This window comes from Ambystoma mexicanum, chromosome 9 (genome assembly GCF_040938575.1).
Source record: "Ambystoma mexicanum isolate Mex_15411 chromosome 9, UKY_AmexF1_1, whole genome shotgun sequence".
Lineage (NCBI taxonomy): Eukaryota > Metazoa > Chordata > Amphibia > Caudata > Ambystomatidae > Ambystoma > Ambystoma mexicanum.
In genome coordinates this window covers 1430383122-1430408556 of record NC_090931.1, presented here as the reverse complement: position 1 = coordinate 1430408556, position 25435 = coordinate 1430383122, and the positions used below count along the sequence as shown (strand labels likewise).

The following is a 25435-nucleotide window of genomic DNA, read 5'->3' as shown; positions in this document are numbered from 1 at the left end:
GAGGAAGAGATGATCTCGACGTGGAGGAAGGCTGAAGGTCGTTGCATTGCCAGGGAAGAAACCAGCCGCGGAGTTCTCCGGTTAAAAGATACTACCCTTTTATTCACGGTAGTGGAGAAAACGTGGTATCCCGGTTGCCGGGGTGCTTGGCACAGGTAAGGCGGCCACGAGATGATCCGGGAAGGCGAAAAGGCGGGCAAACTGGTTATCCCCACCAGTCAAAGGAAGAAGACTCTTCGGATTGAAGATCTCCTCTGTCGTCGGGAAAAGTGGTGAGACGGTTCAGCAGGGATCCACTGGTGGTATCATCGTTGCAGGTCGGCTCAGCTTCTCCCTCTTCGGATTCTTTGGTCCTGTGGTGACGTCTGAAGTCCCAGTCCCCAAAGCCCTGCTTTTATGCAGAAAACCCCCATTCATCAGTCCTAGCTGTCACTCAAACATGCTAAGTGGTGAGCCGGGCGGCTCACCACTGGGCCAATCACACCAGAGTGTGACTTGAGATGCCGAGGCAACGCAGTCCAGGGTGCCTAAACCCCCTCCCACACCCCCTGTGGTACCCAGACAGAGTGGCACCACTTTTGGAGGCTTCTGTGGAGAAGCCCGCCAAAAAGTGGAACAAAGGGCTCGACTTGGGTTGGAGTCACAGAAGCAAACACAAACGCCATTTTGGAACTGAGTTTCGGCAAAAAATACCAACCAGTGAATTTATATTAATTTAATAAACCGGCAGTATGTTCGAGGCTATTTTAAAAAGTGGTAGCCTCGAACAATGGGAAAATCCCATAGGAATATATTCGCGGTCGAATATAAAAAGTAGTATCCACTGCCACCAGCCAAAACTCGGTCGGGGGGGACTGGACAGTGCCCCCTCGAACAACAGACCCCGGGGCAATCGAATTGCCCCAACCAGTACGTCCACAAAATGATGGTGTGTACTGGTTCTGTTCACAATTTAAGACTAGTAAAGACAATGGTGACTTTACATGCCCTGGGAAACAGTAGTCAGTCCCAGGGTATGGAGTCTATGTTTGGGGGTTGCTACGACACCCCTGGGTTACTGCACGGAGGGTGCTGTGGAACCCACATACCAAAAACAAATGAAGCCCTATGGGGTAAAGGACCCCATAGCCCATAAAACACATACAAAGTAAAAGGAACACCTCAAATCATGTCTAAGAGTGGGAGAAAAATAGTCTCACTCTTAGCAGGAGAAATAAATAAACCCCAAAAATCCAGCAAAGCTGCTGGGGGACTCACTAGGTTTGGGAAATTAGCCTTAACAGAGAATTCTCCCTAACAATTGAACAGGTTGTTTACGCAGCCCCATACGCAGCACCCACATCAGGCCTAAAGCTGCAGTCACATCCATCCCTGGATGGTCACTGTTCAGAAGATTGAACAGGTTGTTTACACAGCCCCATACCCAGCTCCCACATTAGGCCTAAAGCTGCAGTCACGTCCATTCCTGGATGGTCACTGTTCAGAAGATTGAGGGTTGTTTACACAGCCCCATACCCAGCTCCCACATTAGGCCTAAAGCTGCAGTCACATCCATCCCTGGATGTTCACTGGTCAGAAGATTGAACGGGTTGTCTACGCAGCTTGGGCCACCATGTTCCACATCTCTGCCTCGAGAGAGCTGAACACTCAGTCTCCACAGCCCTTTCTTAAGAAGCCAGAGACCACAATGGTAAAGAATTGAGGGCAATGCCAATCATACTGAGTAGGCAAGTGGGTGAATAAAGTTCCAGGCAGGAATAAGCGCAATCAATCGCAATGCAGCTGATGATTAAATGATATATGCCAGGTTTTAATCAAGTCTTGTCTAAGGACAGAAAGATAATTAGATAGTTAAAGCAAAGCAGGATCTTGAGACAAGTCAGATGCGTAGCGGTAAAGGAGCCAGACGACTGTTGGAAAATGAAAGGCCATGGGGTAAGGATGTGCAATGCATGTATGCACAGTGGGATTTCATGCAGCCATAGGCCTGCCTCACAGTACTGACTGGGGATGGCCACAACCCATACTGGTGACACTATCTCCAGGTAGGATGAAGTTGAGCAGCATCCTCAGGACTTACCAATTGCCTTTTTAAAGCAAAATCTTCAACCAAGAGTTGCCAAGCTTTTTATGATTATTCCGGGCTCAAAGAGCCTTTGGCAATCCATGCGAATCACCTGCTTCCTGCTCTTCAGACCTGGGGACAGACACGAGGTTAGCAATGCTGATTTGAGGCGTTCCCATCAGGTGTGTCTCCTAGCTTAGTCAGTCTTCTAAACTGAGGTCCTCATTCTGATGGGTGTAGACACGGGAGCAAATAATTGAGCAATCCCTTCATAGGTTTCCCATAATATTTCAACAAGTTCAGACTCTTTTGGATGTGATATAGAAATAAAGGTGCTTGGTCTAAGAACCAGCAGATGGTCCAACGACAGCCTTGGGGATCTGTCAACAGGGGTGTACAAAATCAATCCTCGGGGTGATCAGATTTCTCTCCAACTGAAGGATTGATGCCTCATAGAAAAGATACCGCTAAAGGGTTCAGGGTGGTCCACAACCTGCTTCAAACATTCACATGAGTTGTCATTGCATATCCTACTGAAAAGCACTGCAGTCAATTTCAATGTTTTCTTTGACAAGTGTATCCATGCTAGCCTTGGACATCCTTTATCCAGAGGCTAAACCTTTACCCTAAAGCCAGATGTATGTTCCCGAATCTAATTAATTGCTTGTATGAATTGATGCCTGCCCATCTTCTCTTGTTAGTGACACCTTTGGAACAATGGTTCTGTGACACTTTTGACTGGGTGGTCCCAGTGATCCTATAAGAAAAGGCCCTGATATGTCCACTCCTTATAAAGACTTGCCTGGGTGTTGACATTCACGGCAGCTGTCACCCTACCTCTAATCTTTCCCTTTTGGAGATCTTCCTTCTGTTGGGATAATACCTGGCAGAGGTTAGCTATATTTAATGCCATGCAATCTGGCCTTATAGCCCGTCATAGGATAGAGCCTGCCTGTGGCTGCATTGCTGCTGACTTGCTGATGGCCATGGACAGGGGCTGTATTTCAGTCTCATGTTTGACCTGTGAGCTGCCTTTGACACCATTGATCACATCTTCGGGGATCTCACAGGGTTTCGCAAACTTGTTCATGAATGGGTCCCTTCTTTCTTGCAGGACAGGACCCAGCATGGCTGCTTTGCCCCCTATGGCTAACCCTGTCCCCACATGGATTGGGCTTCTCCCATCCCTTGTTCTATGTGTATGTCAGGCCTCTGTTCACTATCGTCCAAGGGCACGGTCTATGCTGACATCACTATGAAGAAGATACACATATTTATCCCTTTGTCCGGCCTGAGATGGCCCTGAAAGTGCAATTTGTTTGAACAGAAACAGACTGAAACCGACCGCAGATAAGACAGACAGAAGTGATGATAACTGGTTTTGGAAAACACCTGAGTTAAGGTCTGGGAGGGTGTACGCTGCAATGCAATGGAAGTGGACTGTTCCTCCCTAACACCTAGGTCCACACACCCTCCACTCCCCACCTAACCTGATGTCATGATCTACTCCCCCATGTTTCCACCCCTGGTTGCTTGCTACCAAATTTCCCGCTCCCCACCCCCCCACTCCCTTATTTCTCTGCTTCCCTCACCATGTTCTTACCCCTATGACTTGTACAGCGCTCCGTTGCTTCCCACAGCTATGCTTGCGCTCAATAAATACTGCATGATCATTGCTACAGAGTTGCGGATCAGGACATGCAAGTATGGCAACTCCTGTTTCTGGTGCCAGAGGCTTCCTCCTTCTAGAGAGTGGCACTGACCGCACCAAGTCAAGACTCTGTTCCAGTTTACATTATGGTGCTCAGCAAATAGCTGTTGCCAAACATGTGTAACTTGGCATGGGGTACCCAGAAATAGAGTATGGGGTTCCCAAAAAGGCCCTGTAGTTTATCACAGATATACATTGTTGCATGGGCTGCCGACCCCACAACGCTGTTGGAAACTACAGGCTGGAGACACTGATTCCAGGCTGAATTTGCCCTTACTTTGTGGGGGAAGAAAGGCTCCTGCTACCCGGAGGGATGGCATGGAGAGTACTCGAGACTGTAGAAACATTGGTACACAGCTGCCTCTGTAGAATATAATTATAATTGTTCTTTTATAACACAATTAATACCACGACCTGTTTCTAAGTGTGAGACCGAGATTCAAATCTGTGTTGCTATGCGTTGTCTTGCTTGCAAGACATCCACATTACCCCAGAGCTATGATGAATTGCGCAGGTGTGTTTGATACTATCTTGGAGAGGCACTAGGATCTTCCGAAGTGCATATGCCGAGGCCTGCATCCTTCTTATCCTTCTGGTCAACCCTAATCCACATGGAGGAGTTACCATATTATTTACAAAGGCTTTCTTGTCAATGACCTATAAATAACCTATCATATGTCTCTGGGGGATAGCTCAGGGGCAACGTGCTCACCTTGGAAGCAAGATGATGCAGAACAACACAGGTTTGATCCCGGGTCCACGCTTAGAAACCTCTGGGTATTAAGCGCGTTATAAATAACCTATCATGTCATATCAGAATGCGCATGGCTTCCACATAGATATGTGAGCAGGGCTTGCTTTGAGCACCGGCCTTCACTGCCCAACATGCTATTCTGTTTATAGACGCATTCACTAATTTGGGCCAGGAAGAGGGCGCTCCAGCGCATGCTACACTGGCCAGAATGGTTACTCTTAGAACCCATACTGTTTACTCTCTATTAAGCGGGATAGATAAGATTTGGGGATCCCCATGTTATGAGCAGTGCCAGCAAGGGACATCTTTAGTAAGCAACGCATGTATTGATGAAATGATTGTCAGTAGGGAAGCAAGCTTGACTCTAGTAGATCAGGCATGAGGTCTTTCCCAAAAGTAGTCCGGCCAGGTGAGCCCCAAAGATAAGGGAACATAGCATCGAGGGAGACTATGAAGAGCTAGAGGTTGTAGAAAGACTCTACCTGCAGCAAGTAGGCTTGCAAGTCTTATGGGAGATGACTGGAGAGCGCATTGCCATACCTGCCAACCCTACAGCTTTAGGCAGTAGGCTACTGCTTTTGAAGCAGTCCTACCGCCTACAGATTTCAGTGACAGGTCCTACTTCTTTTTATAGTGGCAAGTAATTTATGTGACTCTAAGGTAGGCTCCAGGACAAAGCATGTAACACATTAATTAGTCTGTCTATACAATGGACTAGTATGTGTGTAGAAGAGGTCCCAAATAAAGCCTGCACTCCCATCGCCCATTTTGAAGTACCAGGAAAATTCACACCAAAATATGTGACGTATGATGAACAAATAAATCAGCAGAGAGCCGCATTAGGGCTCTGCCCAGTACCCATCATGGGAGCAACACCTATTGAAGTACCAATAACCAGCCAACCATGGACAGTAAGGTATCCATTGAGAAAACCCTACCAACAAATGAGACGAAATGAAGATTGCCTAAGTGACTTCATGAGAGCCCGGATGGACTCACAGATAGAACAAATGACAAACCAAAAATGACACAAGGAGACGAAACGCCATGAGGAAAGAGATCGTGAACTTATAGTGATAGAAAGCTATCTAAATGTAAGAGAGTTAAGCTGTAAGCAAAATGACTAGTCGATCAGTTTACGCCTGTACATATGCTTGAAACCGCAAGAAAGCTAAGAAAACAGTACGGCTTGCTATGCTAAGTAGAAGAATAGCGCGGCAAGCGCCATTGTACATAATCTACCACAAAACGAAGCACAGTATTATAAGTGCGATTCCACTTTACATGAAAAGCGGAATCAACTTAGGTTACTAGAGTCCAAGCAGGACAAGCTTCATATTCTAGCAAAACGAGGATAAACGGCTGAATCGAAACTTAGCAGATGCAACTCATGCCAAAGGAGCAAAGGTCATACCAATAGAAGGAACGAACAGTAGCTACATCTGATTGAAACTTAAGAACAGAATATACTGCCTCTGAAAGGTTAAGATAAAGAAGCATAGTCAGGCGGCAAGCCGAATAAAAATTAAATGCACAAATCGAGAGAAACTAGGCAAATTCACGGTGTCTGCATCACGTGACCATCCGAGCGAGGAGAAGCACGAGTTCACACCTATGCGTGGCATCCGCCTAGGAGAAGATAGTCGAACTTTCTCAGGCAGAAGATGCAGTTTCGAGGCCAACCACAGTAACATAATTGACACATTGTTGCTGAAGTGATGATTGATTGTAACCTTAATTGGAGGATGGCCGAGTAGCTGAGGGGGCACGCTGCACCTGGCTGTCTATTCTGCATGCTGCTAAGCAAAGTGGAAATGTATGCATGGGGTTGGTGACTGCCAACCCAATCACAATGGACCAAATAATCTAGGGTCCTATAGTTAGTAGACCCAATGGGACGTCGTACTTTTGATGACGTCCACAGTAGTCATTTTGAAGGAAGGGCTTAGACGCCCACCTGACAGTGTTTTACCCAATCCCTCACTCTGTTACCATATAGAGATATAGCACCTATATTCAAGTTACCTTTTCCTAACCAATAGAAAAGCTTATTAACTTTTGAGTGTTACACGTCACTTATGACGAATTTTCAGTATAAACCATGTGTTTTGTATGAAGTAGTGTCAAAGTTGAAGCGAGACGGACTATCGCATCACTGCTGATTGCCATGACTCCCCGTTTTTTATACTTGTCATTAAACAGACTCCCTTTGCCAAACCATTGAGTTGTCCTTATTGATTGGTGTTGGAGTAATAAATCCGCACTCCCATCCATCTCAAGGGTGCAGCTTTCTCGTCTTAAAGTACTTTTGGAGCAAACCCTGACTCTGTGGACCGGCCGTGGGTCTCCTCAGTACAGGTGATTACTTTGATTGCACTCAGACCAATCCACTGACCTGACAGCTACGTGACTCTGTCCTGCACTCTTGCCGGGAAAATCCTTAGGTGAATCACCAGTGAAATCAAGTGGCAGAGTGTAACACCATCACACAGCATCTGGCAACAATTTGGTGTTAGGTTAACATTCAGAATGATACATTTTTAACATTTCAACATCTTTCCATGCTGTCTTTGTATGTTTTGTATTTTCCTGTGATGTCATCGTTATGGGAATTATTGTTTTTGAAACTTGAAATCTTTTTGGTCACAGAACGTTGGCAAGTATGCGTTGCCACCATTCCAGCTCAGTTATTCTGGGATTCCTTAGTCCTGCATAGGAGCCCAAAAAGGCTGCGCACGCTAGAAACCTTGAAGCGAAGGACACAGAAAAGTTGAAAGGAGAGGTCAGGTGTGGGCTAAGAATCCCACAGAGCAGCAGAAAAGGTTCTCTGATTGTGGGCGGCTACGGCAGCCATCAGAACCACCCAGCAGGCATGTGCAAGGGGCAGGAGAATGGACTTCTCACCTCCTTCCTGGACACATCGAGGCCCTCGGGAAGCTCGTCTACCGTCTTGTTGACAAGTTCCTCTGCTGGGTATGTTTTAAGTATCTCTCGCGAGATGACAGTTGCAGACGTGAAAGATTCTAACTGCGCGCTGGCGACGCCCTAAGGGAGAAAAAAAGCGAGATACTGCTGAGCCACCCTGTCCATCTGTGCCAAATGACCGAGCCGTCCAGCTTTACCGCTGAACCACTTAGACCTTGATTACATAAACATGTTCTTGCAGTTGCAAAGCGTTTGGTTGGTGCTTATCACTGCTGTAGTACGGTAGAGCTATGCCAGATTTTGAGCTGGTATCTTTTCTGGGACTATTTAATGCCTAAAAGGGAAATGGCAGGTTCCCGCTTGCCTGTGGTCTGTTCCAAACCACAGAGCTAACCAGTTCAGGTTTAATCACTGAGCCATCCAGTGTGTCGCATGCTCTGAACCATGGACTCTGTGTCTAACCTCTTAGCCATCTAATCTATGACAAATGCTCAGCCTCCCAGTTTTTGAAGAAACCTTAGGCCAACTAGTGTATGCCAAACTGCTGAGCCAGCCCATCTGCGTGAAATTGGCCTATTCAGGTGCCAAACCATTCCAGTTCAGCAGTCTGTGGAAAGCTGCTAAGACAGCCACCCAGTGTTAAACCGCTGGACAAGACAGTCTGTTCAACCACTGAGCCATCAAGTATTCCCCAAACTACTCAATCATTTATTATCTTCCAAACTGCTCCGTCACACAGTCTGCCCAAGTGATCAGCTCTCCAGTTTGCACTAAATGATGATGCCATTCACTCTCTGCCAACCCTTTGAAAGATCCAGGCTGTGGCAAACTGTGCTCTATAGCCCCTCCTCGTGCTCTCTCCACTCCTCTCCACCCCTCCCACCTCACCATCTGACCCCTTTTCCATGGAGCTGCTGTGGCCCTACCGTCCTCACCAAACCCACTGTCTAGCCCTTAATACTTCCAGGTACTGCCTGGTCTACTGTAAACAGTCCACTCACCCTTATCTCTCATGTCATATGATTCTGTTTCTACCAACCCAAACTATCATACTCTGTGTCATAGCTCTTTGCCATCTCAGGACTATGAATGTTAGCATGTACCACACTTAGATGGAATTCTTAATCTTAACCTGCGTCACATCTAGACAGGACTATGAATGTTAGCATGTGCCACACTTACATGGAATTCTTAATCTTAGCCTGCATCGCACCTAGATAGAAATGTGAATGTTAGCATGTGCCACACTTTCTAGACAGGACTATGAATGTTAGCATGTGCCACACTTAGATGGACTTCTTAACTTTAGCCTGCATCGCACCTAGAGAGAAATGTGAATGTTAGCATGCGCCACACTTAAATGAAACTGTGAAGGATGACAAGTGCAACACTTGAATGGAATCGTGATCACTAGCCTGGCTCACATCTATACAGAATATTGAAATTAGCAAGCGTCACACCCCGCTGGAATATTGAATGATAGTGGGCATCACACCTAGACATAATTGCAAGGACAGCAAGGCCAACTAACCAATCCACTAACAATTTCATCCCTATGCACACACCTCACAAACTCTAACCAAACACAACCACAAGCCTAAAACGCAGCAATCTGCAGAAACCTCACTACACTGCAACAACAAAACAAACCACACATAGACTCGCACAACAGCACACGACGACTACCGACCGTAAAACACCCCAAGCCCAGCCAACAGACCCAATGGGCTGAGGCTGCCAACAGCACATCACTGCTATCTTGCACTTTTCCAGCTTATTCCCACTAACTCACCCCCACCCCCTCTCCTTCCAGAGCCGCCAGAGCGCCAGGTGACCACTCCGGTGGTGATAGTGTGCGGTACAAATATCCCTTAACATTAACATTAACATAACATCTCTAATCTACCCATCGTTCCAGTTGGTAGACTCCAACAGGCATCTGTTCTTGGTCTGTCATTTCGCAGACCCCCTTTTTTGATGAAAAACTTCCACAGAATTTTGTTTAAATTTTTTTGGGGTCCTTCCCACACCCCCTCTAATTTAATTATTTTGTATTTACATTCCCTTTCCCACCGCCCCCAAAAAATTCAGATGGGAATTTTCAGCAAAAATCCAGCGGCAAAACACCCGTCAGAAAAACGGGTGTCGGCAAAAAGACACAATATCCTGTTCTTAAGGTTCTCCTTTTCTTTCCCTAAATCACCTGCTTGGCTGGTATGATTTCCTCATTTGGATCTGCCTAATATGTCCTTGTGGAAGACAACATTTCTCCTTTGCTTCTCCTATGCATTCTAATCCCGAATAACAGGCTACCTTTTTGCCACCCACTTCATTGCCCCATGATGAACCCATTTAGGGGTGCAATCATCTTTCCACATCCGCCCCACTGAGGACTATTCATCCATGTTCTCCTTTCCCACTTATTTATTGGATATTTGTAAGGCGCCTATACAACAAGTGGAGTTTCAAGGGGCCACATGACAAAAAAGGGTCAGGGGGTCAAGGGAGAAAGGTTCAATAACGGTCCTACTAGGTTTTGCGACCTTCTGATTGTGCAAGTGCCGAACAAGAAGTGCGAGGGACAAAGGGGGAGTGAGGGGAAGTGCATGTCAGAGACCAATGAAGTGCTAAGGAGGGAGGGAGGAGGGAGGGAATGGTGAGGGGGTGAAGTGCAGTTGTTACGGGTTGTCCAAAGGACAAGTGCCATCGAAAAGCCGGTAAGCACAGGAAAGGGGAAGGCAGGTGTAAGGGGGAGGTTGGACGGCAAGTACAATGGAACGCAGGTAAGCAAATGGAGGTGGGGGGCTGGGCAGAAGAGGGTCTGGAACCCGGTAAAACTCTGAGGGAACCAGGAGGCCAGTCGTAAAGGAGGAGGGGTTAACAGAAAAGGGGGAGAGAGAAGGAGGAGGAGAAAAGTAAGGTCTTGAGGAGCTTACGGAACTTAAGGAGGCCCGGCTCAAGCCTGAGAGGGGCACAGAGACCATTCCAGAGGGAGCCTCCTGCAGGAGAGACATCTGCCCCCCAACCTCTGTTTGGAGAAGCGACGGACTCACAGAGAGTTGGAGCTAGCAAACCAAAGGGCTCTAGTAGGGAATTATTTAGGGAGAGAGCAATGGTTGTAGCGAGGAGGAACAGGAGGAAGAGGAGGAAGAGGAGGAAGAGAAGGAGGAGGAGGAGGGGGAGGGGGAGGAGGAGGGGGAGAAGGAAAAGGAGGAAAACTTGAAGGAGAGCTGAGTGTCGTCTGTATAACACTGGAGGTGAGGGAAGAGAGAAGATATCAGATGGGCCAAGGAGGCAAGGTAGATATTGAAAAGCCACGGCAAGAGGATAGAGCCTTGAGGGATGTTGCAGGAGGAGATTGTGATAGGGAAGAGAAAAGGGCCTAATTGAACCTGGGAGGGTCTGTTGGAGACGAAGGAGGTCAACTAGACCAGAGCCAGACCCGTGATGCCAAGGGTGTCACAGAGCCGATTTATCAGGGTGGCGTAATTGACCGTGCCAAAGGCGGAGGAAAGATCAAGGAGGATAAGATTGGAAGGAGAATTACAGTCAAGATTAGAAAGAAGCTTGTCACAGGTGTTCAGTAGAGCAGTTTCCGTGCCTCTGGCAACTCTGAAGCCAGACTGATGTGCAGGAAGGCAGCTGGCCGAGTGTTGTCAGTTGGGAGATGGCAAGCTTCTCGAGGAGTTTGCCCAGGAAGGGGTTAATGGAGATAGGACAATAGTTAGCAGGAGAGGAAGGGTCAGAGGAGGGCTTTTTAAGGAGGGGATGCACAAGTGAGTGCTTGAGGGGCGGAACCCGTGGCAAAAGAGTGGTTACAGAAATCTGCCAGGGAAGGCACAAGGGAGGCAATATTGTCCTTGGTAGTTCTAGAGGAGCCGGGGAGCACCTGTTTGGAGGAAACATTCATAGAAAGGACTTGTCTAGAGACCTCATCCGGTGCTGTGGGAGAGAAAGAGGAGAGAGGTAGGGAAAGGGGGAGTGGAGTTAAGGAGGGCAAGATAGTTCAGGAGGGAGGAGGAAGGGGGTAGAGGAGAGTGAGGACAGAATGCCCTGTATTTTTGGAAAGGAAATGGGAGGCCAGAGAGGTACAGAGGGACAGGGCCTGTAACCGTGGGGGCCTTTTTGACCACAAGATTCTCAAGTCTTATCACTTCTGGAAAATAATTGTGCATAATGCCAACTCCTGAACACACATACAAGCCACTACAATCGCACCCTTTTGTTGTCAGACTCTAAACCATCAAAAACCAGTTAGGTCTTAGAAGATTGGACTATTTCAATCTCAGGCCCGCTCCCCCACTCGCCCTCCAGTCTGCACAGTTCCTCCAGAAAGTGCTCCCTTTTACCACCAATGACCACCTTCTCGTATGGATACCAGGTTGGGTGGAGCAGATCTCTGTAGTTGTGTCTGATTGTAATTATTTTAATTCATTGACTGGACTTGCTTTCTCTACACAGGAGAAGAGATTTCCAGACGCCCTCCCTATCTTTCCCCCTCGCTCTTTAAACCTCTTTGTGAACCTCCAAATATCTGGAATTGTGCTCCCTTGGCCCCTACTACTCAAACACCTTCCCTCTCAGTATCATAGAATTGATCACCCTCCCAGGCTTCAAGGGGAATATCAAGGCATATATCATGCAAACTTGAAGGATACTCTCAGCCACCACCTCCACTCTCTCCCAAGTACCTCAGCCTGGTGAGGCTGCCATGAGGTATTGCCACGTTCTAAACATTCACAGACACAAATGATCCTCTGACTGAGACTCCTACCACTGTTGTCATCTGTGTGTCCCACTTGTCACCCTCACCCAAATCCTCTGGTCTATGCTCCTGCCTTCTACATCCATGCTGCTTTCCACATAAAAATGATGCATGCACATTTCTGTTACAGATGTTTAATTAATTAATAAAAAGCAATACAATACAAACTGAATTGCACAAAACAAAATGTGGGTTTCCAGGTACTAAGGGATGTCAATTGATATTTTGTGGGGCTAAGCACTTTCACTACAGGGAGATTTTGTAGCTGACTATGGTACTCTGAAAACTACGATTCATCTGGGCTTCTTTACTCAAGTCAATGGATTCAATCTCTGTTAGGATGTTTTTTTGTGAAAGATTGATTAAGAATCATTTAATTCCCATCCATCCTCAGGTCCTTCAGGTAACCCAATGAATCAGAGATTATTCATTCTAAAGCAAGCTTTCATGTTTTCCCTTTGCTGTATCAGAGTTGCTACTTGCCAATTTGAGATGTGTTCATCTTCTTATTCCCGGGGACAGCACTCTGGTTGTCCCCAGAATAATCAAGGTTGTGTGCAGTTCACAGAGTGTCTCATCAATGTTTGAGGCTGGATTGCTTATTTCAAGTGGATATTATTCTTGTTGGGGCTCCCCATTGCTTCCAGAAGCTTATATGGCTGCAAAGGCTTTCTCTATTCAGATGCCCACAGAGATTGGACAGAGTTATTCATAGTATGAAAAAGGTCCAGCACCAGGCTATTCATGATGTGATTTCTGCAGCTGTTTGTCCTCTATAGTGTACGGTCCTCTACAGTGTATGGTTCCCAAGTACACTGGCATCATCATGATGGCATGTGAAAGAACTTATGATTCCCTAACATTATCAAACAGAAACCAAAGCACTTGCAAAACTCTGAATTTACTGTGCATCTCCCGAAGCATCAGTTTAACAAGAGGGACCCATTGCTCTTGCTTAAATAGCCTTTTTTCTTCTTTTCTTTTTTTAATAGGTCTAGTTTCTCACTCTCACCTAACCGGTGAAACTAATCATCTTCTGAGATAATGAGACCTTCCTGTGTTGAACTGTTTATCTGTGTCTCCAAAGCACTGGTGGCACTCGCTAATTCCTTAGATGGCATCATAAATAAGATGCCATGCAGGAACTCTGATGGAGAGCTTGGCTCACATGCCATTTTATCATGCCCATTTTTCGAATCAGTATTTATGCCTGGTTTCTAAAACTGATGACGGGAATGGTGTCTGAGAAGCAAGGGATTGCTTACATTGTGGAGGAGCAGTGCTGCTGCTCTGCTGCTGAAGCCTGGGCACTCTACAGCCGTTTATCCACAACTCGTTTACTAGTCTTTATAGGACAACCATCCTTTGTTGGAATGGGGCATTATCTGTGGAAAAAACAGGCGTGCCCAAGCGGGGAAGCCTTTGCTAAACTCCACCTTGTCTGCACCTGTTTGTTTGTTTGTTTGTTTGATGGTGAGAAACCTGAAAGCAGCCCTTCTGTCACGGATGTACGTGATTAGTTTATACATGAAAATGACGAATTCGAAAATGACTAATTCGAAATGACCGTTACGAAATATTCACGCACATCAACCCCCACCGGCTATCCCCCCCATCCTCCACCCCCTACCATCCATACTTACCTCTGCGGCCGACTTGCCTGCTTCTCCTCTGGACGGCTCTATCCCTGCAACGTTATTTCCACCTCCCCATTGAGAGGCGGAACTTCCGCCAAAGGGTGCTGTTTATTTTCTCCAAACTTTATTTTTCCCCTGCATTCCTTTTTAAGGAAGCAGGGGACACTTCCGCCACCCCCGATTTCCATTATTGTCGACTAAGGAGAGCGGGGGACATCCGCGCAACTCCCGCTCCCCTTACTCGAAATTCTTGTTTTTTTTTTTTCAGTGCCCAATTTGGCATTTACTCCTACTCAATTCTTTTTTTCTGATTTTTTTCAATGGATACCTTCTGTCACTGCCCTGCAAGACCAACACACGACTGATTTCATGCTTCTTCTGGCACAAAGTGAGTCCTTCACAAAAGAATGTCTTCTGATATAGCCCTCCTGTGCCAAATCCACACTGGTCATGTGACAACCCCACTTTTTCCTTAAGCTCTCCACCCAGCTCGTTCTTATCTGGGCTTCCTGCGCAAAGGGTGTACCAGTCAAGGGAGATTCCTCTTTGTCCCTTTTAGTGTCAGAAGCCCTGCTCCCTCAAACCCAAACAAGCCAAGTAAGCTATCACTGTGTGCACCATCCCACAATGCACCACTCCAAGTAAAAACTCTTATACATACACTCACAAATGGCAAACATGCGCCCAAAACTCACAAGACACCAACCCACACAACCACATTCACATCCCACTCAACACAACCCAGACAAAACATGCATACCTTTTTATGATCATTGAAGAATACTCTCCCAAAGATTGATGAACGTATCACCGATCTATCAGGGGTTACGTTGTTTTCTCTTCTTGATCTTAGGTTGGCCTATCATCGCATCACATTACACCCAGAGTCCTCTGATGTAACAACATTCATAACATATATTGGGATGTTCAAGTGTGTGGGGATGCCACTTGGTTTGATATCAGCGGCAAGCGTGTTTGAGAAGGTCATGCACAGTATTCTTGGAGGGACTAAGGCTGTCATATATTATCAGGATGATATTTTTTAGATTTGGGGATTTGATGAGCTAGGACATGATAATCATCTGAGGGAAGTGTTGAAATAATTGGGAAATGCCCAACTCATTTTGTCAGTGGAAAAGGTCAAGTTTAGGAAGTTAGAAGTTAATTATTTGGGATACAAATGGTCTGGTGAAGAGGTAGAACCAAAAATCGGTGCCGTCAAGGCCATAGCTGAGATGAATACTCCCAGAAACAAGATGGAAGTGGCTTCCTTGCTTGGGTTGATAGAGTACTATGCTATATTTTTCAAAGGTGTGTAAAGTAAAACGAGCATCTTGAGGCAATTGACCAGGAAAGGAATGAAGTTTGTGTGGCCGAAGGAGTGTGATTCTGAATTTAGAGGAGTGAAAGAGGATATAAGTCAGGCCCCCATTTTAAAAGGGCACAGATGTATGTGAATTTGGATTTGGAGCGGTTTTGATGCAAGAAGATGGTACAAGGACTCCTGGATAGAGTTTGCATCCAGGGTGCTCAAAGAAGTGGTATCACAATACTCGGTCATAGAACAGGAGGCATTGGCTGTAGTATGGGGAATAGTGAAATTGAAGGTTTATTTTGTACAGTAGACCTTTTGTTGTTTGAACGGTTCATAAGCCATTGATGACAATTTTCAACAAGAGAGGATAGGATGGTCTATCAAGGAGGATTGCCAAGTGGGTGACAACATTACAAGGTCTGGACTTCATGGTTGAACATGTTTTAGGTACAGAAAATGCAGTGGCGGATGATTTGTCCAGAAATCCAGTCAGAGATGATGGTGATGCTAAAGGGATAGGGTCAGAAGATAACATTAGAGACATATTTGCAATTGAGGAGTGTCTCAAAGAGGAGGATTGGATCAAGTCATGTGTGGAAGATGAAGTTTACCAGAGGGTGAATAGGAAGGTAAAAAGCTGGTCGATTGACAATGGAGATGATGTTAAAGGAGATAGTGAGATTAAGAAATATAAGAGAGTTTGAAGGATGAGGTGAGTGTTCAAGGAGAACGTGTGTGCAGGGAACAAAGGTTATTAGTGCCTGATAGGATGAGGGATGTAGTTGTAAAACAGGGACATGGAGAACACATGGGGATTTCCAGGACTAAGTACTAATAAGAACAGAATGTTGGTGCGCAGTAATGGATGAGTTCATGGAGGCTCAAATCAAGGAATGTGGAGAATGTAGGGATAGCGATAAGATTTTGGAGACTAGACCCTCCAATGGTTATTCCACAGACACTTAGAGTTCCGCGGGAGACCATTGCTGTTGATTTGTTAGGACTATTGAAGATAGTTGAAAGAAGAGACATGTTTATTATTGTAGTGATGGATGTGTTGTCTAAATGGCCTGTGATGGGTATTATGAGAGATGCCACATCAAAGAGCATAATTACATTTTTGGAAAATGTATTCTGGAGGGAAGGGGTTCCTTCGAAAATACTGAGTGATAATGGTCCTCATTTTGTTTCAAGAGAATTTCAAAGTTGCTTGAGAGATGTAGGAATTATACATAAGAGGATTGATCTGTATCTCCCCCAGAGCAATGGGGGTGTCGAGAGGTTCAATGGGACGGTGATGGATGGCATACGAGTGTCAGTAAGGGTGAAAGAGAAGTGGCCACAGAGGTTTATGCAGAGAGTGTTTCAGTACAGAATTACTCCTCACGCACAACAGGTGCATCAGCTTTTTCATGCTGACACCGGTGTGGTTAAGTTTATCTAAGATGTTGATGGCAGATGTGGAGAAGATCAGGGATAGGATCAGTAAGAGTGGAGAGAGTTCCAAATTGAGACATGATTGCACGTTTGGGTGCAAGAGTGAAATATTGTACGTAGGGGATAGAATAAAGATAAAGGGCCTCATTAAACGGACGGCGGTGGACCAAGGTGCTATTAGCACCTTGGTCCATGCCGGTAAAATACCGGCACCGCCTTTGTGGAAAGGGGAATTACCGCCCTATTCCAAGGTTGGTGGGGCGGTAATTCCCCCTTCCCCCATTGCCCTTCCCCATTCCCATTTTTTCCCCATAGGGCTCTATGGGAATGGGGACGGCGCTAATTATGGTACCGCAAATTGCTGTACCGTAATTAGCTCCCTGGTCCCTTTGTGGATTGGATTTTAACGCCTGCAAAAAGCAGGCGTTAAATTCCCCAACCCGCAAAGGGACCTCGTAGTAAGGCGGTAAGGGTTTACCATATAATGAGGCCCAAAGTTGCCAAAGAAAGGGAGGAAATGCGAGTCAAAATTCCCGGGTGAGAAAATAGTTGCGGAAGATTATGGAAATACTGTGAGAGTGGTAGGAGGTGAGGTATGGTACAATGAGAGAGTGGTAAACATGAAATAATGAATGACAATGTATATCATGTATGTGTTTTTACATAAAGACTCAGTTTGGTGTAGTGTATGTTATGTTATGTTAATAGAATTTCTTAAGCGCAAACGGTCGCCCAGGGACATCTTGGCGCTGGAGAGAAGGCAAACTGTCCATGTCAAAAGGATAAAGACAGCAGGTACAAATTAGAAAAGAAGAGTCTTTATCGCTTTCCTAAAAGCTAGATGGTCGGATAGTTTCTTTATAGGAGGTGGCAGCTCGTTCCATGTAATAGCAGCAGCCACGGAAAAAGAGCGACCTCGTATCCTTGGACGTTGATAAGGCGGCACCACGAGCAGGTCAGCAGTGGCAGAGCAAAGCTGGCGGCCAGGGCGATAGCGCACAAACTTGGCTCGCAGAAACTCTGCTCTCAAATGGTGAATAATGCACAGAGCCTTGAATCTGATACGCTGACGCACTGGAAGCCAATGGAGGGAACGCAGAACAGGAGAAATATGTGCTTCATAGGGGGAGGCAGTAGCTACTCTTGCGGCCAGATTTAGCAGGCGCTGTAGTCTCTACATAAGGCCCCTCGGTTGGGCTAAATATAGAGAATTACAATAGTCCAACCGTGATATAATTAGAGCGGCTACCACCGTGGGACAAAGATGCTCAGAGATTAAAGGCAGCACTTTTGTTAAGAACTTTCAGCTGCAGGTGGCCAGTTTGACAGACAGTAGCGACCTGACTCTCCATAGAAAGAGAAGCCGATAGTGTGACACCTAGATTCTTTATCTTCCCTGTGGCAATGGGAAGGTTGCCCAAAGATGAAGGCCAGAAAGAAGACACCCAGAGTGACGGATCAGGAGGACACCCCACCACCAGAACCTCAGTCTTGTCTCCATTCAATTTGAACCAGTTGTAGTGTATATATTATATATATATATATATATATTTATGATCTTAATAATTGTTTTTCTGTTTTGCAACCCACTCCCCATAACCCTGGTGTGTTTTTGTTCTAAAAAGATTCATTATTGGTAATCGGAGGGGGAAGGAGATGTGTTATATAAGTATCCTGCTTAACAGGATCATGTTAATAGTGTTCCCTTTTAGAATGTTATCTCTCAGAGGTGAGGAATGTTTACAGCAAGAACTGTGAAGGAGATGTCAGTTGGAGTCTGAAGTGATAGGATGTACTGCAGTCACTGGAGCTGGCATGGTCCATGCTTGTGAGATGGGGCTAGTTTTTGCCAGTGCTATTTGCCCTGCGGGGAAGATGAATGGGTGGATATGATAACTATCCACCCGGGAGAACATGATCTAGGGCAATCAACAGGTCTGGAAATGATTAACATGATGAAGGAGTTGGGGACTATCTGACATTTGTGGTCAGATTCATAAATTAGGACGGGGGGGCGAAGGAATTGGCACATATTGACAGGGGTAGGAAAGAGATTAATTGGGAAGTGCAGGTCCCTGCAGGACTTTGGGTGTGGGTGTGGTATGACATGAGGTCCTTAAGTTTGACAGGCTGACCTATTTCTACTAGGATGGCCTACATCTTTCCTTCCTGAGAACGAAGATGAATTTGATGGGCATGTGGACAAGTACATGAAGGAGCGCTGGTATCTGTGTGGGGTGATAGCAGAGCACCATCTGGGGGAGGGGGGGGGTTATGCTAAGCGTCGGAGAGAAGCAGTTAATAAATGTGGGGGGGGGATGGCAGCTGTTCCTAGTTACACCTGAGATGGAAGGGGAAAGGAAAGAAGCATGGAGAAGAAAGAACGAGGATGGGAGAACCCATTAGGGAAATGTGAGGAGACAATGTACTTAGGGAGGGGTCAATAGAGGTGGTGGTAGGGCAAAGAGATTGACATATTTTGATTAGGGGAAGGAGACTTCTCAGGATGAAAGGCAATATGCCACAGATGTTTATATTGTAAACGAGCCTGCCTTGAAATAAAGCATCCTTTCGTCAAAACAAGAATCAACTGTCATGGAGGCATTTGGCTTGTGCCTCCCAATGGGCTGTCTGGGTTGGTGCCTGATTTTTCTGTGCCAATAAAATTCAAACTCAATCCATGAAAACTAATAGGGCAGTGACCTCAGCCATTTTTAGTTTGGGCTATTAGGTGGTGCTAAAAGCGCTATCTTTAAGCCAAAGCTATTGTCATTAAAATACGAGCTTTAGCAGCTTGAAATAGGCGCTTCGAATGAGGGCCTCTAATGCTTTTCAATGCAGATGATATATGAGGATGGATTTGTGTTGTTTGGCTATGTGTCCCCCCATTTAACGCCCATCTCTAAGTCAAATCTATATGATTTTCCTCCCATTCCCAACCATCTTCCCTCAAACCGCACCCCTTTTTGCACGCTTTAACGTGCTGAATTTGTCAGCCATTTTTGTTCCAACAGAGCCGCCATCTTGAAATGTAATTGTTTACAGTTTTATGTTGGTATATCACATCCAAACTTAGAATGTTACGTTTTGATAAAAGTAACTTATAAAATTGCACCTTTCTTTGCATCATTTTAATTTTGTTGAAAAAAAGGAATCCATTGCACACATTTTAATAAAAAGGATATATTTATCTGAATTAATTTTATAATCATTAAAAACTTTCCAAATAACAGTTATTTCACGTAGGAATTATGCTCTATAGAACGTTATACGTAAGTCACGTGATGCGGACGCTTGTGGGGGGCATCACGTGAAGAGGAGCTTCGGGTCCTCCTGTTCTAGGAATAAGTACTGATGGAGATCATTTGTTTTATTTTTTACCTATGTTGATAAAATGGGTCCCATTCGGTTAATTCTCAGATTTCTTTCATCAGTCCATGGGAGTATGATAAATAGATGTTGTCTGAAACACAACCTGATGCTTTTAATCCCTTTGGTCAACAAGGCAGCGCTTTTATTTTCAGGTTCCCATATTACTTCGCGTCAATGGGGCACACACAGGACATCGACACTCTTGCTCCAGCCATGGCCAATTTCTGCAATCCCTCATTTGCTACTGGAACTTTCCCTTACACCTCCTTAAGCACTTCCTTGTGCACCCCCTTCTAAAGAAGCCCTCAGCCGATCCTTCCTCTTCAGCTAACTATAGCCCTATCTCCATCACCCCATTCCTGGGCAAACTCTTGGAGAAGCTGGCCATCTCCCAGCTTAATCTCCACACTGAATCTGTTGGTTGCCTCCACGACCACCAGTCTGGCTTCAGAGCTGCCAGAAGCACAGAAACTGCTCTCCTGACCACCCGTGAAGCCCTGCTCTCCAATCTTGACTCTAATCTCCCTTCTGTCCTCATTCTCCTCGATCTATCCTCTGCTTTTGAAACTGTCAACCATGCCATTCTGCTTAAACGCCCCTGTGACAACCTGGGTATCACTGATCAGGCCCTGACATGGTTGACCTCCTTTCTCACTGACCGACTGTTAGGACTGATTCTTTATACTCTGGCCTGGTGGACAGATATATAGAAGGCCAACCTATATTGTGACAGGCACAACTCTGGGGAGCTGTAGCCAAACCATTTCAGGTAGCAGTGACAGGCGGTCTAGGCCACGTTCTACAGAGGTGGTGAGCTTGTAAAGGGTCCACAATGAGGTCACACAATGGGAATCGCAGATTACACTTAGACAGGATGTATAAAAATACAGTTATTATTCATTGGTCAAAACACACTATAGAAAAATGACTACTAGCAAGTAGGTTTATCACACAACACAGATAAAAATAGATACATATATACATGCACTTATTATAGGGCATAATATATATCACAGACTCCTGCAAAGGAAAGGTAAGATTAATATTTTGCACACAAGGTCCAAAGAGAATGATCCCTAACTTAAATTGTCCAGCCCTAAATTGTCTGGGGCCTTTTGCCCAATAGTTCAGGTTAAAGTTCCACAGAATCTTTGAAGCAGGAAAACATGCAGGTAGGGTCTCTGGGGTCCAGTGAAGGGTTATTATGGTTAGAGTACAAGTGAAACTAGCTAACGGAAGTAGCCTCAACTTTCAGAAATCTTGCGCAAGCATGCAATGGCAAAGCCAAAAGTGTTAGAATAAAGGTTTATTATAAACCCATTGACTTATAATGGTAGGGAGCTCTGTAACTTACTCCCCGTACTCTGATTCTTCCACAGACTTGGCATGACAAAGGAAGAGGGTCTGAGGTTCTGTTTCCCGCCGTAAATTGCAGTCCTCGATTTTCAGGGGTTGCAGGTTCTAGCTGATCTCCGGTTGGTGTCTTTCACTGTTGCAAGGACTCTCGAATGAAGAATGCAGCAACAATCGATGCAGGACCCCTCTCAGGACTGGAATGGACTTGGTCCGGTAAGCGATTTCAGACGGTGGTCACTGCAACATGGCGATTCAAAGGGACTCAACTGCTGCAGTCAGACTTTCCCTCCTATCTCGGGTCCCCTTGAAGATAGGACGTCGACATTTTGCAGAGTTGAGTCTTGTAGGGACGGCTGAGGATCCCCCAAGTTCCAGGTCGAAACTCGGAATGGTGATGCCGGCAGCACGGTAGCCCAAATTCAGAGCTGGTCAGCTACAGGACGGTCCCGGGGCACTTCCGAACGCTCTCCTTTGCAGAATACTGAGCAGACATTAGGAATGGATGTTTCCTCCACTCCAAGGGTCACAGCTCCTTTGCATGATTGCTAAAGATCTTCAGCAAGACAGGGCTCCTCCAGGAAAGCAGCAGAAGTTGGTAGCCAAGGCGTCGTCTGACAGGTTTCTGGTTTCTTTGCAGGTCTCACAGCTGGATAGGATTCTTGGCTCCTTTGGGTTTCTCCAGGATCTCTGAAGAGTGGATGCAGGGGTCCTATTCATATCCTAAAAGCCAGGTAAGAGCTGCTGCCCTCACTAGCCAATGACAGGACTAGCCCATACACACACACCACAAGCAGGGCCACTGGCGGGAACATTATGCATACCACTCAGACACACTGAAATCAGTTTGTGTAGTGGGACCAGGGTTCGCATAGATACAACAGAGTAGTATCTAAACTAACACTAATTAATCCTGATGCATTTTATGTATATATTGACTCAGGCACCGGAACCAGAGACATTACACAATGATGGTCTCTGGATGTAATTATTGTGTGGTTTAATGTTTAGTGAAGAACCATTGTTAAAAGTATTTATAACTGTTTACATCTTTGACTTGTACACTTGATGCCATTAAAGTATCCCAGAGAAGAGATACTGATCAATTGCAAATTTTGCACAAAACCAGTTGTTTTGACAATGAATATTTAGCACTGTTTGTGAAGCACTTGCCACTTTTTTCGAGTTTTGTATGTTAGTTTTTATGTGCTTTTATGTAATTACTATTTATATTAAAATGTATCACTTTTTAACAGAATTTTTGATGAAGTTAGGTTGTATTTTCCTAGAACTTCAATTCTCTAGATTTGCATTGTTCCCATAAGTGTGAGTATCCCTTTAGCATCCAGTAAAATTGTGTGTCGATAACCTAAATTAGCGTGGGGGCCTCTCTTTTGTTAAAGGTTCATAAACGTCAGGTTTAACCCCCCCGCTATCCTCATTTATACCTGATTTCCCTCCTATTGTTTTTTAGTTGTGCAGTGGGACCAGCCAGTCCCAGCCCACATCATGCCAGCAAACACACACATCCCTCCAGTCGCCCGCCAAAAGCTTCTTTCTCAGGCACTGCCTCTCTTGCCAGGAAGATGGCAAAAGGACAAGCGAATATTCTCGTGGCACGGCCATGTTTGACAAGAAGCCACAGTTAGTAGCCAAACGCGGTAAACGCAATAAGGCTAAAACAAAAAGTCCCCAAAAGTGGGAAAAAGTCACTACTGTCACCAGCTTATCCTTTAAGCACAAGTAGAGTAACCCAAAATCCTCTGAGTGTTAGTCTAGGGCAAAACAAACACTTACCCCATTGTATTGCAGTCTAAGCTGCATTGTACAATGATAAAATGTTACCACAGGTGATACACAGGTTACCAAAAGTAGTAACACAGTAACACGACTAAGGGAAACAATGTTTCCCAGTACTGACAGTCTGAAGGACCTGTCAGTTTCCCCATAACATATGAGCCAAAGGCAGTGTAGTGAAGCTTAAGGATTTACTGCACTGCAAAAAGAGCCGGTCAGAATCAAAAATAAAAGCAGAAAGTTTGGAGGTTCCATAAAGTTGGAAGGAAAGGTGCAGTAAAGAGAAATCTTCCTAACACTGGCCCTTTCAGGCCCAGCTGGGGTCTTTCCTCTCTTCTATCGCTCTCTCTACTTGTGGTGTTCCCCAGGGTTCAAACCTCTCTCCCTGACTGTCCAACCAGTACCAGGCACCTCTTGCCCACCGCATCGCTACTTTCTGCTCCAATTTTCATTGAAATGCGGATGACACCCAGCGTTCTTTCAGGCTCCCCTCAGCCACCTCTGCTTCTTCTCTCATACTAGACTGTCTGGCCACAATTCCGGAATGGTGTGCCGCCAACAATGTCTGCCTTAATGCCAGTAAGACAGAGATCCTCCTCATTGGGACATCTTTCGTCTCTCTCTCTCTCTGGCCACCCACATTGGGCCCTCAACCTGCTCCTTCCTTCCTGTTGCTTCCTTATTTGACTCCACCCTCTCCTTCTCTCCTCACATTTCTGAGGTCTCTAAGAAGTCAAACTATCACCTGCACCTCCTCAGACATAGTCTTCCTTTTCTCACTGTCCCCTAAAAGCTCACTGTCTCCAGAGCTCTGGTCCTCTCTAGGCTGACTACTGCAACATCCTCTTTCTAAATCTGCCTGCCTTTACTCTTTGACCTTTACAACTTATCCAGAACAGGATGGCAAGACTTGCCCTTGGCCTCCAGCCCAGGGATCGTATCTCTCCAGCACTACAATTTCTTCACTGGCTCCCCATGGCTGCAAGGATCACGTTCAAGACCCTCTGCATTGTCCACAAGGTTTCTGTGGCCTGGAATCACTCTTCTGCGAACTTTCTCTTCCAAAACATCTTCCTTCTCGAGCTCTCTGCTCATCCGCCTCCAACTCTCTGAGGGTCAGACACTTCTCCAAGCAGAGAGTTGGGGGCAGATCTCTCTCCTCGGCTGGGGCTCCCCCTGGAACAGGCTCCCTGCATCCCCCAAACTTGAGCAGAACCACCTCCAGTTCCGGAAGCAACTCAAGACCTTCCTTTTTGCTTCTGCTTTCTCTCTTCCTCTCCCCTGATGATGTACTTGACTGCTCCGTGCACTGTTCACCTCACCCTCTGAACCCAGGCTTCTGCATGTCCAGTTGGCCTTGCACTGCCTCCGGGCTTCTCAGCACTTAAGGGTCTGTATCTGCAACCCTACAGTCTCTTCTCTCTGCACTTATGAGCCACCCACTGGCTGCACTTGTGAGTTAACTGCACTTTTCCTTCCCCTCCCCCCTGGCACTTCTCCCCTTCCCGCTTCCATGTACTTGTGCGATCTGAATGACACAAAGCCTAGTAAGAGCGTTGATTTGTCCTCCCTTTGTTTCCCCTGTCTTGTCTTGTTGCGCCTAGAAACACTTAGGCACGTTATAAATTGCATATCATAGCATATTATATCACCATTCCAGTCTTGGAGACTTGGATTTCATTTACCACCATAATGCATTCTTGTATTGGTAGTTTAATTGAACTGGACAAGCAGGGCTGCTTTTGTGACGGTGCGCATGGCGAGTCCTGCCTCTGCGCGATATAATGTTTTATGCGTGCGTACCTGTGCAGTCTGAGTGAAGACGTACCTCTCAACCTGTTGGTTCCCCAAGGCAGCGAAAAAAAATGTTTTTTGCAGCTCGCCCTAGTGGGGTTGATGGAGATGAACACTGTTGGAAAGGTGAACGGGTTTCCTAGGAGGGCGATCCCGTTGAAGTTGAAGGAAGGCATTGATCTTGTAGGCAGGGTAACAATGATTAGTGTGTAAGGCAGCTGGGAAGAAAATGACCAATGCTGTCTAGCATTTGGTGTGGGCTGCACACCCTAACATCCGCTCTGTGGTTTAAATAACGTTTGTTCTTTTTGTCATATTCTTCTTCGCAAGTTTTTATAGTTCCATATAAGGCAAGCTCCTTTGCACTTTTGTTCACCAAAAACAGGCTTATATTTTATTAGTTAAATATTAAATGCAGATGTACCAATCGATGATGCATTTCAGACTACAAAGTCCTTCCTCGGGGCATTTACATGCCATCTGCAAGACTCGTCGCGAGTCTAGTCCTTT

The 25435-nt window shown here is 45.8% G+C and overlaps 1 protein-coding gene across 3 annotated transcripts in view; it reads right to left on the bottom strand.

The window, feature by feature from the left end:
* Positions 1-25435, bottom strand: part of VIL1 (villin 1) — a 426415-nt gene that overhangs the window by 12264 nt on the left and 388716 nt on the right. For 2 of the 3 annotated variants that reach the window (XM_069616842.1, XM_069616841.1), the window contains exon 20: positions 7435-7575. The exons of the other annotated variant lie outside the window; for it this stretch is intronic. In XM_069616842.1, coding sequence (XP_069472943.1) covers positions 7435-7575 — 141 coding nt within the window. The remainder of the gene's footprint in view (positions 1-7434; positions 7576-25435) is intronic. 3 annotated transcript variants of the gene reach the window in all.